The 17608-nt window shown below is 37.4% G+C and overlaps 1 protein-coding gene across 1 annotated transcript in view; it reads left to right on the plus strand.

Moving 5' to 3' along the window:
- LOC128982897 (uncharacterized) overlaps positions 1-17608 on the plus strand; it is a 110503-nt gene that overhangs the window by 80861 nt on the left and 12034 nt on the right. Inside the window, exons 3-5 of the mRNA XM_054401953.1 lie at positions 1660-1786; positions 3205-3415; positions 16051-16271. Of these exons, the coding sequence (XP_054257928.1) occupies positions 1660-1786; positions 3205-3415; positions 16051-16271 (559 nt within the window). The remainder of the gene's footprint in view (positions 1-1659; positions 1787-3204; positions 3416-16050; positions 16272-17608) is intronic.

A 17608-nucleotide genomic window follows, 5' to 3' on the forward strand; every position in this document is an offset into this window, starting at 1 on the left:
GGCACTAGGAGGTTACTTAAGTCGACCGGTGAGCTAGAACCGCATACCATCTGTATCAGCACGGCACCATACCGGCCGCTACCACTACCACTATATACAGTACACCATTATACTACTGCACGATAGTACAATTACTCCGTGTGAAACACGAGATGTAATAACGGTTGGTTATGTCTCAACTGTATGTTTAATAGTGAAAGTGATATCAAGGTCGCATTGCCAAAACCAATCGTATGGGCAATTGGCCGTCGTTGCTAAATACAGGCCTAGTCGGTTCGTTAAGTCTGGCCTTTGTGACTTGTTGTTTGTTGGCATCATGTTAGCCCAGGTATCAGCAGTTTCCTACTAAGATTCGGTTTGCTAAGTATTTTAGATTTTTCTCAGTCGAAACAAAAGGATATCATGAACTCTCTTGTAAACTGATAACGTATGTTATGTTTGTTTTAAAGAGCTTGTCAAGTATGCACTCCTACGTCTGGTATCACTGTTATGTTTGTTTTACAGAGCTTGTCAAGTATGCACTCCTACGTCTGGTATCACTGTTATGTTTGTCTTACAGAGCTGGTCAAGTATGCACTCCTACGTCTGGTATCACTGTTATGTTTGTCTTACAGAGCTTGTCAAGTATGCACTCCTACGTCTGGTATCACTGTCATGTTTGTTTTACAGAGCTTGTCAAGTATGCACTCCTACGTCTGGTATCACTGTTATGTTTGTCTTACAGAGCTTGTCAAGTATGCACTCCTACGTCTGGTATCACTGTTATGTTTGTCTTACAGAGCTGGTCAAGTATGCACTCCTACGTCTGGTATCACTGTCATGTTTGTCTTACAGAGCTTGTCAAGTATGCACTCCTACGTCTGGTATCACTGTCATGTTTGTCTTACAGAGCTTGTCAAGTATGCACTCCTACGTCTGGTATCACTGTCATGTTTGTTTTACAGAGCTTGTCAAGTATGCACTCCTACGTCTGGTATCACTGTTATGTTTGTTTTACAGAGCTGGTCAAGTATGCACTCCTACGTCTGGTATCACTGTTATGTTTGTTTTAAAGAGCTTGTCAAGTATGCACTCCTACGTCTGGTATCACTGTTATGTTTGTTTTACAGAGCTTGTCAAGTATGCACTCCTACGTCTGGTATCACTGTTATGTTTGTCTTACAGAGCTGGTCAAGTATGCACTCCTACGTCTGGTATCACTGTTATGTTTGTCTTACAGAGCTGGTCAAGTATGCACTCCTACGTCTGGTATCACTGTCATGTTTGTCTTACAGAGCTGGTCAAGTATGCACTCCTACGTCTGGTATCACTGTCATGTTTGTCTTACAGAGCTGGTCAAGTATGCACTCCTACGTCTGGTATCACTGTCATGTTTGTCTTACAGAGCTGGTCAAGTATGCACTCCTACGTCTGGTATCACTGTTATGTTTGTCTTACAGAGCTGGTCAAGTATGCACTCCTACGTCTGGTATCACTGTCATGTTTGTCTTACAGAGCTGGTCAAGTATGCACTCCTACGTCTGGTATCACTGTCATGTTTGTCTTACAGAGCTGGTCAAGTATGCACTCCTATGTCTGGTATCACTGTCATGTTTGTCTTACAGAGCTTGTCAAGTATGCACTCCTACGTCTGGTATCACTGTCATGTTTGTTTTACAGAGCTTGTCAAGTATGCACTCCTAACGCCACCAACACCGTCTGGTCTCACTGTCAATGTGTGTTAGCTGATGGAGTAGAGAGAGGAATCCTCAGCATCAACAGAATGTTGCCCGGCCCTAGCATACAGGTGCAGTACAACTGTCCGTCCCCACACTTGACCCACAATTTGTTACCATCATGGGCTTCCATCTGACTTTTCGATAGGGGGCGGGGGATGGGGCACGAACCCCAGTAAAAAGGGTGGTCTAAGGAGTACTTGAGAAAACTATTAAAATTTAGATCTAAAATGATTGCTTTTACACTTTTTTAAACCTAAATTTGCTTTGTCAATTTATATGTTGTTGTTATTTTTTTTGTACTTACTACTCATTAATCTGAAAGGAAAATCGGTTGTTTTACGCAGAACTCCTAGACAAAATTCACAATTTTTTTCACTAAGTTTTCCTGGTTTTCATTTCTAGTACCCAAGTGTACCTTATAATAGTGGTGTGTGGGTCCGGGAACTCCATATGTTTGTGTCCGGTCGGACCAACGGTTGGCACGAGACAGGCAAAAATTATTGTCGGGCCCAGCTTGCGAGTCGAGCCGAACCGAGCGCAAATTACCGCAACCGCGGAGAGCGTTTACGAAGATGCGCGATCGAAAATTGACGAATTTACCGCAAAAGAAGTGTTCGATCCTACCGTGACCACAGAATACGTTTTTGATCTACCGTGACCGCAGGACATGTTCTTGATTTTGCCGCGGCTTCGGTATGTGTTAACGGTTTCGCCATGTCCTCACTGGTGACGATCGCAATTCCCCGTGACTACAGACTAAAACAGGGGTTTCCAGTGCGAGTTCAAAATTCCCTCATAGTTCCTGATTTAATGAATTTACGCAAACTTCCCGGAATTATCAGTCTGTATGGTTTCCCTGGTAGGGTCGCAAAGGGGGAAGGGGCTCGAGCCCTCTCTTGCCCATATGGATGGACGTCCATGGTTACCTTACCATAAAATGCAATAAAATAAAATTAATTAGCACCTTAATATTCAAATTCCTAAATACTTTGCGAATACACTAGTAATCAAAACAAACAGATTTTTTACTTTAAAATGTTCAAGTAAAACTAGTATTCAAGTTTAAGAGAAATATAGTATTGAAACAGGACCTCTTAACTACAAAGAGTAATGCCGTATAAAGTCTATATGCAACCCAGCAGACGCACAGGCAGAGTTCGTCTATGTCTGCTGATTCCACAAGACCAATTAATTATAACTAGCTACAAAATTATAAGTTATTATGTTTCTTTTTGCTAGTTTTGTTTAATTCAACATTAAGTTCACAACATTGTTATTTTTTTCTGTTCTTGATTATTTACAAAAAAATTTTAAATTGTACTTTGTAGCAAATTTAACGGAATAAATCATTCTTTCATTCATAACTGTGAGGTCACGCTATTTTTTGAGATGATGTTAACATTTTTAAGTTCAATCAAGTCTTATGTTGATCCTGTAAGAATAATATAAGATTTGTCTATTGTAATTGTCGACTCATGTGTGATAGGTGTGTGAGGGAGACAAGGTAGTCATCGACGTCCACAACCAGATGGAAGGTCTGGAAGTGACCATCCACTGGCACGGTATCCACCAGAAAGGAACGCAGTACTACGACGGTGTTCCCTTCGTCACTCAGTGTCCCACCCTAGCCGGCAACACCTTCAGGTATCAGTGGGTCGCTGGCAACGCGGGAACTCACTTCTACCACGCTCACACCGGTAAGTCACATTTACTAACCAACGATCAACACTTTTAGAAACCTTAATGACTACGGTATTTAACATTTCAAAGGTTATTGCAACTCATATGATTTTTCATAAAATGACACAAAATCGGATTTTAAAAAATGGCTGGACCGATTTTGATTAAAATTTAGTATGCCCTTTTTACTCTAAACAAAATGCCTACTGATGTAAAATTACGGCTCAAAAGTTATTGCAAATTTAGTGATTTTGCCCATAAAATATCAAATGGTTACTCCCACGCTTACCCGTGATAGGGGTTGTTGAAAAGCTAATGGGAGAAAGTATGTGTCAGATTGCTGATAGCGTTTATTTCCTACATATCTAAATAAATATATATACCGGGTGTCCACAAAGTCTTGGCCTGATTTAATAGCTTTGCTGTACGAAAACCATTAGAGCCACACTTGACTTGAATGCCTTGTTTTGAAGGAAATTTCATCTATATAATTAATACGCTAGGCCTACATGAAACTTTGTCGGTTGAACTCCTCCGCCATTTCTTAACCGATTTTATCCATTGACGTCTCATTGGAAAGAGCGTGTCGCGTAGATTTGCAAACTGGCCTTACATTTTTGAAAAAGTCCCTTGGGCTCTGTCCCAGTGGCTTTGAAAGTTCCCATGTAATCCTTATGGAGAACTACGCTCCTTACCAGATTTTATCCATTGACGTCTCATTGGAAAGAGCGTGTCGCGTAGATTTGCAAACTGGCCTTACATTTTTGAAAAAGTCCCTTGGGCTCTGTCCCAGTGGCTTTGAAAGTTCCCATGTAATCCTTATGGAGAACATAATTGTTTACATTTTGATCAGCTGTATAATTTAATTGCTGTTATTTTTCAATTCAATTAAACGCATTAAGTACATTTATTTACTATTTGAGTTTGTGTAAACATAACCCCCAAGACGGATCGTGTTAATATGGTTGTATCTTAAAGTTGTGTATTTGTCGTTGTTTTGTGTCGCTATGAAGGATCGTGTTAGTATGATTGTAACTTAAATTTGTGCATTTATCGTTGTTTTGTGTAGCTATAATTTGTTTATTTGTTGTTTTTTTTTCTTCTTTTAAATGCCTCCGACGTGACGACAACGAAACATAGACAGGAGGCGTAATCGTGATAACAACGGCAGCTACACAGAACAGTGGCGCGTAATAGGCTTAACTCATCACAGTCAGCACCTGACCCTGGACAATCTCAACTATTAGGTTACAAATGCGCCCTAACACTACCCCAAAACGACTTTTCGTGCTCAATTGGCCCTCTATCAATGACCTGTGTTGCCTGTACAGCGAGGCATTTTGAGAAGGAGAAAACCGGCCGGAATGCTTAAGGTTTATCAATAACGAAGACAAAAATGGTCTGAGCTACACACCGGTAATCTTGAGTTGACTCTTTTAAATTAATGGTAAGTATGACTGTTATTCGTTTTAAAATAACTCCTGTAATACCGGTACTCTGCAATTGCTCGAATTAGAGCAACATGTACACTAGTCAAGTTTTATTTGATGAAATAGGAAAAAGCCTAAACACAGCTGATTGACAACAATATACCAGTAGTTGATATCTATATATATAAAGCCAAAAGTAGGTACCCATGAACTTTTGAGAAAACTACAAGTCACACCCCCATAAACCATATACTTAAAATGTTCGTCATGACGAGAACCCTTGCGCAAAACTATCCATTATTTCATAAATTGTCCTTTAAGGTCGTAATTCCTTTCCAAAGGGAACTTTCCATATACCTGATGTTAAAAATACCTTAGCTGTTTGTACTTATTTGTTTGTTATTCTTTCAATGTATTACCTTATTAAAAACAGATGTGATTATTTGTTTGTTTTACTGTATTTTGTTAATTTCAGGTTAACTTGACCAATCAATAGTTTTATAATACTTATGAAGTCGAACGGGGTGAAGCCCGTGGGTAACAGCGAGTTCAATACAATAACAAATTATAAATTGTGAGTTTACATGAGAAATCACAGTTTGTTTTTTTGTTTTACGAAACCCAATCCCCTATAGCAGTTCGAAAAGTTCGAAAACTAGATTTTGTTATAAAAACGAGTTGTCATAAGTTTTTTTTTTATAAGAACGTGATAATGATTATCTGGATTAAATTGAAAGTCAAACTAAATAACGACGACCCTTAATGCATTAACTGCTGCAGGCGGGGCACGTTACAATTATGTAGAAAGTGGGTCGTTTCGGGCAACTTTTCGGCCAGTTTCATGTTTCTCCGGTTTGAAGGAGTCATACTTGTTTTCCTTTAGAGTTTTTTTTTTCCTCCGAGTCATTTCATGCCTTTTACCGATTAAAGAGTGATACTGGCCCAGATTTAATTTACCTCTAACCAACCACAAAGTAAGTGTGATCATTTTACAACATGCAACAGTTCTTTTATACTTTACTAGATGGCCTAATAAAGGGCGACCACAGAGTTTGAGATAGTATTAAATATTATTTTAAATTGTTCAATACCTAACAGTTTATGGAAACATATGACTCTAAAAGAGGAAATGGACTATGGATAGTTCCAATAAATTGTCTATACTGACAAAGTCCCGCACTTCCTAATGACTGAAAGACTCTCTCAAAGCTTCATTAATTTGTGGATAGGACCATAAACAAAACATCCACAGGTGCAGTTGCAGTTCTTGCCAATAGTCCTAGTCTAACTGGTTAGCAAAGCTACGAGATTGTGAACTGGTGGAATGTCTATGATGGCAATCCCATTTGTTGCAATCTGGAATCCATTTACAACTCACATCAACATCACACGATCCTCTTCCTATAAGATGATGACATCATCAATCGACTCTTGGATAACAAAATGCAACTTTCTACCTCAAGATTGAACTTTCAGTCCCCACACGTGTTCCATTAACCCCACTCACTGCCCACATAACCTTGCCGATCACGAATGATGCTTTCCTCGGATCCAATTTTGATTTGTAAATTATGCTTCGCAACTGATCCTGTTTCGCTGATGGATTAATGATTTTGATTTCTGTTGTTGTGTGTAGGTTTTTATGAGTTGTGGAAATCACTTGTTCAATTTAAGTTCGACAGTGGTTACTACAGAGCACGGGGGGGTCATAAGTTTTAAATACAAATTATCCATCAAACTACATGATGATGGTGAATGAATGATGCCTATTTGAGGTTCCCAATTCAAACAGTAAAGGGGATAAAATTTAAATAAAGATTTGAAAAAAATAATGGTAGTTTTTATGAAAAAACTTATATACAATGTAAGAATCACATGTATTGTTAAAATAACGCTCATTTTTTTATCCACACAAAATGTAAAATAAGAATAATACATAAACATTGGGATGTTGATTGAGATTCTACTTAAGTTTCGTGGTAAAAGTTAAAATTTTTAACGAAGACAAAAACTTAGTAAATATTAAAATCCTTATTTCTAGGTTGCAGAGTTGGTTGCTGCGGGTATCAAGTATTATCAAAAACTTACCCATAAAATAAGCTTGAAAATTATATATAATAACCTTTAATTACCGTCAGATTGCATGCTGAAATTCATGCATCATTGTGAAAAAATCATAGTCATGCTAAAAGTCTGGTAAATTGAAGTTTAATGGATTTAAAATGCTATTTTAAGTGCAAACGACTGATGATTAGGTTTCCTACTGATGTTTGGGTACAGTGGGGGACAGTAACGCATCATTTTCCACTCCTCGGAAAAGTGAATTTTGCAAAAAGCATAGACTAATTGAGCGGAGCGAGCGAAGCTCTTTGAGATCGGACCGTATGCAAACTATGTAATCAATTAACTCAATAATGGCTGAACATATTGAATCCAAACTTACCAGGGGTATTTCGGCAAATATTTTTGTTGTTACTAAACAAACAAATTTCAATTTGGTAATACCTGTACACTTTTAGACTGACATAAAATTTGCAATGTTTAACATTAGTCTTATGGGTTGCAATGATGGTTACGAGAATGATAACAACGTAGATGTAAACAAAGAATCGTAGCGTATGCGACTCGACATTGTGTACCCACGGGCACCTCAGCTTGCACATGCGCTATGCGCAGATGGCCTAGGTACAGTTTCTGGGGTAACTGCTTGTAATTACAAAAGACAGTACAAAAGAAAAGGGCAGTCCGATGAATACCATTAAGCATTGATTAATAACGCAGTACACAGATTCGCATTACTAATTACTGTCGGCATTATACAAGCAAATTATTTCTTTTGTTGGGTCTTATTTCTATTAGTTTTGTAGCAAATAGAATAACAGCAAAAGAAAATCTTCACTATCGAAAAGTACAGAAACTGCATTTCCGAAGCAGGTATTCAGTATTTTCAAATGTTGATAACAGTATCCTATCCTAAATAAATACAGTTGCTAGGCCTGTACAGAAGGGTTGAGTAGTATTTGCGCCGAGTAGTATTTGCGCCGCGTAGCACCAGCGCCGCGCCAGCTAATTAAATGAGGGTTAGCAGTTTTGACAGGTTAACAATGGCGGAACCAATCAACTGCACTAATAGGGTTATTGTAAAACTGTACTTATGTAGGGTTATGTGTACTTATGTTCCTACCACATTTTACTTTCAGCGTAAAGTGGTTGCACGCAGTCACCTCGTGACCCATGCTAATGGTTACACATAATTTTAAATCTAATAACTGCAAATTGATGCCACCAAAAATATCGTTCACTGGTTGACAACAATACACAGTACACTCCGCCGTTTCAGTATAAGGGCTACCTAAAACCAATTAATTACCAATACGGTAACTCAACAGAGAGGAAATTACGAAAAAAAAAATAGTTTGTTACTGTACCAGGTTTGGTTGTAATACATCGCGCTTCGTGAACCCTGGGAGTTGAGACAGGCCTTATATCAATTTAAGTTCATCTTAAGTCTAGAAATACAAGTACATATTAAGTTTACAAATTAACTCTCTAAAACATGTAGTGGCAATACCACAAAGATACCTCACTTTAGGCGTTTTTCCCCATAAGAATAACGTGGGGATCATTTTTCAGCCACTAATTCCAAAAATCCTGATATTTGCCTACATATCCCTACATATAATCCTCATATAGTATATTCAAAATCAAGCTAAAAAAGCTAATTCTTTAATTTATTTACCAATTAAATGTAAAGTAGGTATAACATAGTAATATGACCTCACTTTAGGCACTTTTTCTCCATAAGAATAACATGGATGAGTTGTTTTTAGCCATTTTCTAAAGACCCTGCTTTCGGCCTATACAAGCCAATATACATGTTCAATACTATTGTACAACTCAATGAACATTACAAATCCCCATGCATTCCCACGAATATTTAAAAAAATCATTAACTTGACGGTGCGAGGTTTGCACGTGAACTCGGGCGCGCTCCCGGCTTATGCTTATCGCTTCTCGTGCGTTTTGATTACATTTGGCATGAATGTGTAAAAGGTTGAATCACCTTGATTAAGTTTACGAACCACCAATATCGGAATGAAGCCTGTTGTTATTTACCTACACATATAGGTCTAATATAAATAAATTAACGATACTTACGTCTTCTGTACCAAAATATTAAATTCGCAAAAAAATGGATGTTTTTAGCGAATTCCCTATAGGGAAGTAGCTATTACCGTAGGTGGCACCGCACCGTAAGACCTAGGTCCGTGACCAATTTACTTTTTCATTTTGTATAGATTTATATACGTTATCCGTGAACGCGATATCATTAGTAATTTTAGTTTGCTTGTTTATGGATATATTTTGATCAAACTTGGCAAATTTATTTATTTTATACTAAGCTATTCATAGTTTACTAAAACTCCACTTTAATAGTTTCCTTGTAGCAGCTAACCTAGGTACTCGTTAAACCTAATTTTATTTATATACATTCAATTAAAAATCAATTCAGACAAATGGAAATTCACTTAGTCGGCAGGTTAGCTGCGGCGGGGGTATTGTCTGTTTAGTTTAGCTAAGTGTTATCATACAATGAAACTGTGTACCTGATACCATACGGTTTTTTGTGAAATAACTTGTCACCCGTTTTGATTAACCAATGTTTTCGATGTAGGTGTCCTTGTACATCTTATGATATAGCAGAGAGACGAATGGTAGCTAAAAGTGTCATTTTGGGCTTGCCCCACCCTCAAGTTATTGATTTATTTACATGGTTACCTTTTTTAGAACCTGTAATTATGACAAACCTTTTTATAATGGGGATTTATGTATGAACCCGTGATCCTTCACTTCGATGTATAACCTTTAGATAGCAAATAAAAGACGAAACCATATGGGTCTAAACTATATAACGTTTTTAATCACCAGTAGTAAAAAGCCTTTTTAGTCCCTTAAGGAGTACAAGTAAACTGTTGTGAACAGTTATAAATGTCGATTGTAAGCAATTGCATTGTTTGAAATTATTTATCGATTCATTTATTCGGTTAGAGGTTTCAGAAAGGTTTTATTGTAGCTTATTGTTGCATTCTTATCAATTGTGCGACATATCGATGATAATGTACAGTAGGTCAATTGTAGTAGACGAAATGATTGAACATTGAGCCCTTCTTTGTGGATTCTGCTAAATTCTACTCGAAACTGACAATGACAACACCATTGAGTGACCAAAGGTAACATAAGGGAGTGGGTTACTCCGAAAGGTATGGGGATATATACCCCTAGCAAATCCCCCTAATACCAATATGCGGAGCTGTTTGCATTCCACATAGCACCGCAGACTATCCTGGTGCAACTATTTTCTAAAAACTTCGTAGGAAAACAAAAGTCCCCCTTTCTCCTAAATTAGTAATGTAATAAGTAGAAATTGTCTACTGGTTATAATAATTATAGTTCAGGAAAAATATCTATACTAACTCAATACTGCATGTGGTGGTATACAAGTGTTTGATCGTTTTTTTATGTGCAATAGTGCACTACTATAGTATAGTACAAGTTAATTAGGAGTATGGAAAACGACACTATTGACAAGCAACTCAGTCAAGTAATGTGTAAGTAATTATGACCCTCGTCACTTCTGCATCATTGAACTAATCAAACTCCGCGGCGCTGGAAGCACGATTTAATCCGCGGCGCAAATGCTACTCGGCGCAACTGCTACTACACGGTACAGAAGTCAAGTTGCTATAGTACATATTAAATAAATACCTAGGCTTATATAGAAGTCCACTTTTAACTAAGGTGTGAAAATAATTGGCTAGGCCTGTACAGTTACGATTACGATGCGTATAGGCATACTGATACTAGCCTAGACTGCTAGGCCTATACGGAAGTTCAGTAGTGAACTTACAACAAGTCTATTTAAGTAAATATTTAACTAAGTTTGTATAGAAGTCCACTTTTAACTAAGGTGTGTAAATAATTGGCTAGGACTGTACAGTTACGATTACGATACGTGGGCATACTATCCTAACCGCAAGGGCGAAATAAAACTCGGGCGGAATAGGACGTATAGTCCAATTCCGCCCGAGTTTTATTTCGCCCGTAACCTAATTAGTCCTAGTTCGCCCACGATCCCAGATTAAGGCCGGGCGCGCACTATCCCGACCACGACCACGACCACGACCAAACGCCCGACCGGTGGTTGTCATTCACCATGCGACCAGAGAACGACCCGACCACGACCCGACCAAGGCAAGGAATGTTTTACAAACTTCAGTGTCAAGATGATTGTTGAAGAAGTAGTTGTTATGGTGCATTTGTATTGTAAGTACGTTAAGCGGAAGAAGACACTATACTGGGTATATCCAATGTTAACTGTTAGGTCTGAAAGGGCATTTTGCAACATTTTATGAAGAGCTACGTCAATATGAAGACAGGTTTCAAAAGTGTCAAAACCCTGCGACATTTTACGAAATGAGTCACTTCACAGACCGGCGCAAAAAACTAGTGCTCACCGTTTGATTAGTCTAGGAATACTCGGGGTTGAGTGGTGTACTGGTCGGGTCGGAGGCAAGTCGGGGGTAGTGCGCGTCGTCCCATTACATTGTGTGCTATTTTTGGCTGCAACGACCAGCGGGTCGGGCCCGACCAAACTGGAAAATTTTGGTCGTGCGACCAGGGCCCGACCAGGGTCCGACCAGTCGACCAGTGCGCGCTGTTCCATTTATTCCTATTATAAAACTGGTCGTATCCGACCAGTCGGAGTCGTGGTCGTGGTCGTGGTCGGGATAGTGCGCGCCGGCCCTAACCCTTATAATCATCAGCTCTACCTGCGTCAGGAGTCCTATTCCATCCACGGAGGACCCCACCCACCCCCAAACTATGTAAAAGCCCTACCCTACCCATCACCCGGTTATCCACCTTCGACTACACGGTTATTTAAGCTTAAAATATTTGTTTGACAAATCAAGCGAATTTCCTTTATAGTATTAATGTAAAGTTTAAACACAAAGATATCTGTAAAATATTTATAAAATTTACTGTCCATGTACTGTTAGTTACTGTATGTTTGTATCCCTATCCAAAATGTGCAAATAAGCAATTTAACTGTTTAAAATATTGCGCTTAACGTCAAACAGAAACATATGATAACACTGCAATCCAAGACATGGCCAAACAAAGGCCACTAGTTAGCTGCTTCTAGTATTAAACTAGTGGCTTGTAGGGACATAAGTCCCTAAAAAGCTCAAATGGAAAACAACCTTTTGCAATACCGGTATTTAAACAAACTCAGAATAACATTATCTATGTGTCAGAATAGGCATCCCTACACCATATCTTTTGTGTAAAAACCAGTTTGTTGTTCTTCTTTGTTTGCTTTTGTTGATGTCACTTTCAATAAATAATTTGGATCACTCCAGTGGTTTAACATGAAAAGGCAGCAAACATATCATTGTTTGTGAATAAATACTGGTTTACTAAGGTAGCTTTGGTCTTGTGGTTAATGAGGATAAATAAAAGCTTCCCTGTTTGGAATTTTAAAAATTCATTGGAGGTTCGCCTTCAGATGAATTGAAGACGCCTGCAATTTCATCTACAGTAGGCTTATTATACCTATGACGATCCATATTTATCCTGTCTACAAACCTAAGTTCTAATTCACTGTCACCTTGTACAACCATTTCTTCCGAAGCTCTTTTGCAAATTTGTGCAAATGGATTTTCTAATAGAATTTCAGCTAGTTTTGACAATATTTCAGGTTTTAAGTCACTATTTTCTCGACGCCTTTGACGAATTTCTGTTGCTGTTGATGTGTCAATAATGTACAATTGGCCATACACGGGGTCTTCATCATGTTGAGGCAACAAATCTGAGATTGAACGATAAATCTGTCCTTGAATTTTGAAACAGTATGGTCCTTTTCCTGGAATATCTTTCTTACTGGCTGAAAAATAAGCAAAAGCCATCGCACTGTTGCATTGTCAAATGAATTTATACAGTTGTGGGCTCTCTTCAAACAAACTTTTAAGATCTACATTAGTTTTTGACTGAGGAAAGTTAATAAGTCCGTTATGGCAACATGTCATAAAATGATTTTATAACTTAAACGAAAACATAACCTCTCTTAGGAGTTTTGAATAGTGATATAAGTAATTAAAATATTGTCGTATGTAAAGTAGTCGCGTAAATAAAGTAAACGAAACTATCTTAAAGTTTTCCTTGCGTAAACTACTACAGTATATTACATTGTATACGAAAAGTAAAAAAAAACTTCTAATAACACTTAAAACATATTTTGTGCTTTCATGGTGTTATCTCACCAGACGATAAATATACATAAAAGAAGGCAAATGGTAATCGAGTTCGATTCGACACTCCAATCATCATCAAACCCAATAGGCGAAGTATAATAAAGAAAACTCAAAAGTGTGCAGTTGGGTATTTAACACTAGAAGCAGCTATCTAGTGGCCTTTGTTTGGCCATGTCTTGGATTACAGTGTTATCATATGTTTCTGTTTGACGTTAAGCGCAATATTTTAAACAATTAAATTGCTTATTTGCACATTTTGGATAGGGATACAAACATACAGCAACTAACAGTACATGGACAGTAAATTGTATAAATATTTTACAGATATCTTTGTGTTTAAACTTTACATTAATACTATAAAGGAAATTCGCTTGCTTTGTCAAACAAATATTTTAAGCTTAAATAACCGTGTAGTCGAAGGTGGATAACCTGGTGATGGGTAGGGGAGGGCTTTTACATAGTTGGGGGGGGGGGTCCTCCGTGGATGGAATAGGACTCCTGACGCAGGTAGAACTGATGATTATAAGGGTTAATCTGGGACCGTGGGCGAACTAGGACTAATTAGATTACGGGCGAAATAAAACTCGGGCGGAATAGGACATAACCGACTGCGGTGACTGCTAGGCCTGTACAGAGGTTCAGTAGTTAAAACTATTTAAGTAGGTAAATATTTAACTAAGCTTGTATTGAATTATATTTTTAGCTTAAATTAATAAATAGTCGTCGGTAAAGAAATACAGTTAGGATTAGAAAAGTAGGCCAATAATTAATTAGCCTAGACAGCTTGGCCTGTACGGGAGTACAGTTATAACCAAGCGTCATATGATAATCGATATTCCTCCTTTTTCCCATAATAAGATTAATTATTGCAGCCAACAGAACTAGCATGTTGGTATTTTGATGTCAGGTTGGATATTTACTACAATCCTACAGGTTTTACATTAATACAACAACTCAACTGCTTCCTTTAAACTGAATGGTGTCAAATGTTCTCGAAGGCAATTTCCACTAAATCTTGCCTGTGCGATTTCGGTACATCGCAGCCAAGCTGCATGCTGGTACTGTATATCAGGCTGTGGTGGACCTAGGAAAGTCAGAATTTTCTCTCGACTTGACTTATGTAGCATTAGGAGTTATAACCATCGAGGTTATAATCATATGATCACTTGATCGATCCATTTTCTATATCGAAAGCAAATAAATAAGAGCAGCAAATGGCAAGCAAAGAAAAAGAGATTGAAAGACTCAAGACAATTGCTTATAACTGTAGGCTTGAATAATGAGGTTTGTATTGATCAATAAAATTCAATTTTGTTTGTTTTTATGTTGTAATCCATAGTATATTTGGAAACGACAAATTGTATTTTTAAAGAAGGTTATTTGTTTATATCGATGCTTGCTTACTCCGCTCAATTGGCGGACCTGAGGCCGCATGCCTAGTAATTTGTAAACCCATTAAAAAGCCAAGAGTAAAGCTCGGCCCTCATGGTTTTGTATTCATGGGGCCCCAATCCTCAGACCTTTTATTAGCGATATGGATAGAAGGGATTGTTGTGTATCCCCCGGCCGGGACATACCATTTTCATATCATCATAGCTGCATTATTACCCATTCACTCATTGACGCGTTCTTTGGCCGCAACACCATGCGTTGGACATACTGCTTTCTTATTCTTCTCAACTGGTTTGGTTTCTAGACAACTTTATTGGACTGAACCTGAGAATTGGGGATGTTGTGATCAGGACTCCTCATGGCCGCTCTCACATTCCATTTGCCCAAATCATAAATAAAATGCATTTCTAAGTAATCCCAAATAACATGAGACAAGGTTGACTGTATATTTGTGACTGACTGAATATTTTTTTATTTTCAGGACTCGGCTGTGTTATCTTATCACATTAGCTAGGCCTAAATTGTGATTATTATTGTAATACCGGTACCTGAATTAAAAAAATACGTGTATTAAATTAAAACATTATTTCAGGAGTTCCAAAAATCAGAAAAACCATAAACATCAGTCGTTTGCACTTATAATATAGTATGGTAAACCATCCGACAAACCGCAGTACTATCCAGATAATTAGACCAATAATTCGTATATACCAAAGGCAAAAATGTGGTTCGGATTCCACTATAAACTGTAGGTCCAGCTGTATGGGTTATTAATTAACAGCTGTGTCTAAGGACTATGTCGGCCTTAGTCACTAACAAGACTACAAGATCGCGCCACTCATCCTACACTCATCTCCATTCATACGGCTTAAAATACCTACTTTGTTTGTATGGTCGCCATTTCATTGAAAAGTAAAGTAAAAAAAAGCATTATTCTTTAAATTACCCATTTTTAGCATGTTTTTTTTTCAAAATGGTGCATGAATCTCACTATGCAATCAATATGATTTCAGTTTATTATAAGTAGGCCTACATCATTTTAAAGCTTTTTTGATGAGGAAGTTTTTGTTAATACTCGATACCTTCACCTTCAGCAACCTACTCTGCAACCTAGAAATAAGGATTTTAATATTTATTAAGTTTTTGTCTTCGTTACCTACAAATTTTAACTTTTACCACGAAACTTATAAGTAGAATCTCATTCAACAGTTCAACACCCCAATGTTTATGTATTATTCTTATTAATAAAAACTACCATTATCTTTTTAAATCTTTATTTATCTTTTATTATCTTACTGTTTGAGTTAGGAACCTCAAATATGCATCTTTCAATCGACATTATCATGTAGTTTGACAGATAATTTTATTTAACACTTAATTATGGCCGTATTATGCTTGTTAATGAGATGACACTAACTGTGGTTCTAAATACCTACAACAAAGCTACAACTCATTCTTTTTATTTGAATCGTCCTACCATTTTAGAAGTTGTTCATTGATACATGTTTGTTGGTGTAGGAACTCAGAAACTAGACGGTATCTACGGCAGCATCATCGTGAGAGAGGCGCCGTCTCAAGACCCCAACAGTCACTTGTATGACTACGACCTGACGACCCACGTGATGCTGCTGAGTGATTGGATGCACGAGGATGCCATGGAGAGGTTCCCTGGGCGTCTGGCAGCCAACACGGGTCAGGATCCGGAGACACTGCTCATCAATGGAAAGGGACAGTTCCAGGTATAAACATGGTTAGGCTATCATAAGTCATGGACTTTATTTAGAACCATATACAATCGTAGGCTTTATAGCTATTTAGATTTTAAATTGAATGTAGCTTCCTTCCTAGGCATTATAAAAATAGTTACTACCTGTACAAGACATCAGCTGATATTATATGGTTACTTTGCTCCCTTAATTGTTAAACAGTTCACTTATCTATATCTATCTTACTAATATTATAAATGTGGAAGTTTGTGTGTTTGTTTGAAGTTCAATCACGCATTAACTACTGGTCGGATTGGGCTGAAATTTGGCATGGTGATAGCTTACATTACCGATTAAAATATAGACATATTCTTATCTCAAAAATCCTTTCGGGCTCTGCCCCAGTGGCCCTGGAGTTTCCAATTTTAACCTTATGAGTATTCATATTTGAAAGGAATTAAAGAATTTTGTCAGCTGTTTCAACTGCACAAGTTGGTTCTATGATATTAAATAGCATTAAAAAGTTATAAGGTTTACCAACAGGGTGCAGAACTATTATTTGTTGGTATTTATGACATCAACTAATTTTTTACACAATAAGAACTTTATACATTAAAAGATTAAAAGAACCAAATTTTCTTAAACCGTGTCCTCCTCTCCCATAACTGCAATAAGCATTTTATACCTATATGACAACCCCAAAATTGCAGAATTGACTGGCAAATGAATAATCCAAATGTAATATTGCTTACTTGCTTAATAATATTGATAAATCACGATCAGCTGTATTGAAGTAAACAAAAATCAGCAGTAAATGGCTTCTAATGCTATTCTTATGGAGAACATTTTACGTTGTATCAAATGTTTTGTTAAACTTTTGGGAATTTCACTATTTTTCCCGCCATCACGGGATCGAGACCTTTAATTTGAGCCCCCTCCCGATTCTACGACTTCCCAGTCACCCACAATTTTGACGCAAAGAATTGGCTTACGTAATTAATATTTAGACTAGTTGCGTGTAGGGACATATGTCCCTAAAAAGCTCAATAATATAAAACAAATTATTCTAATATTTAAACAAACTAAGAAATATATTATCTGTGTCAGAATATGTATCCCTGTACGCCATATCATTTGGCTAAAAAACAATTTGTTGTTTGTCTTTGTTTGCCCATGTTATTTTTAATAAATCATTCGAATCACAACATAGGTTTAGCTCTGCTAAAGGCAGCAAACATATAATTGTTTGTGAATAAATACTGGTTTATTAAAGTAGCTTTGGTCTTGTGGTTAATGGTGATAAAAAAAGACTTCTCTGATTGAAATTTTGGAAATTGTCTTCTTCAAATTTGAAAAGGCAAATAAAGGTG

This window comes from Macrosteles quadrilineatus, unplaced genomic scaffold, assembly GCF_028750875.1.
Source record: "Macrosteles quadrilineatus isolate MER2022 unplaced genomic scaffold, UCM_ALF_1.0 Scaffold_1__1_contigs__length_201487025, whole genome shotgun sequence".
Lineage (NCBI taxonomy): Eukaryota > Metazoa > Arthropoda > Insecta > Hemiptera > Cicadellidae > Macrosteles > Macrosteles quadrilineatus.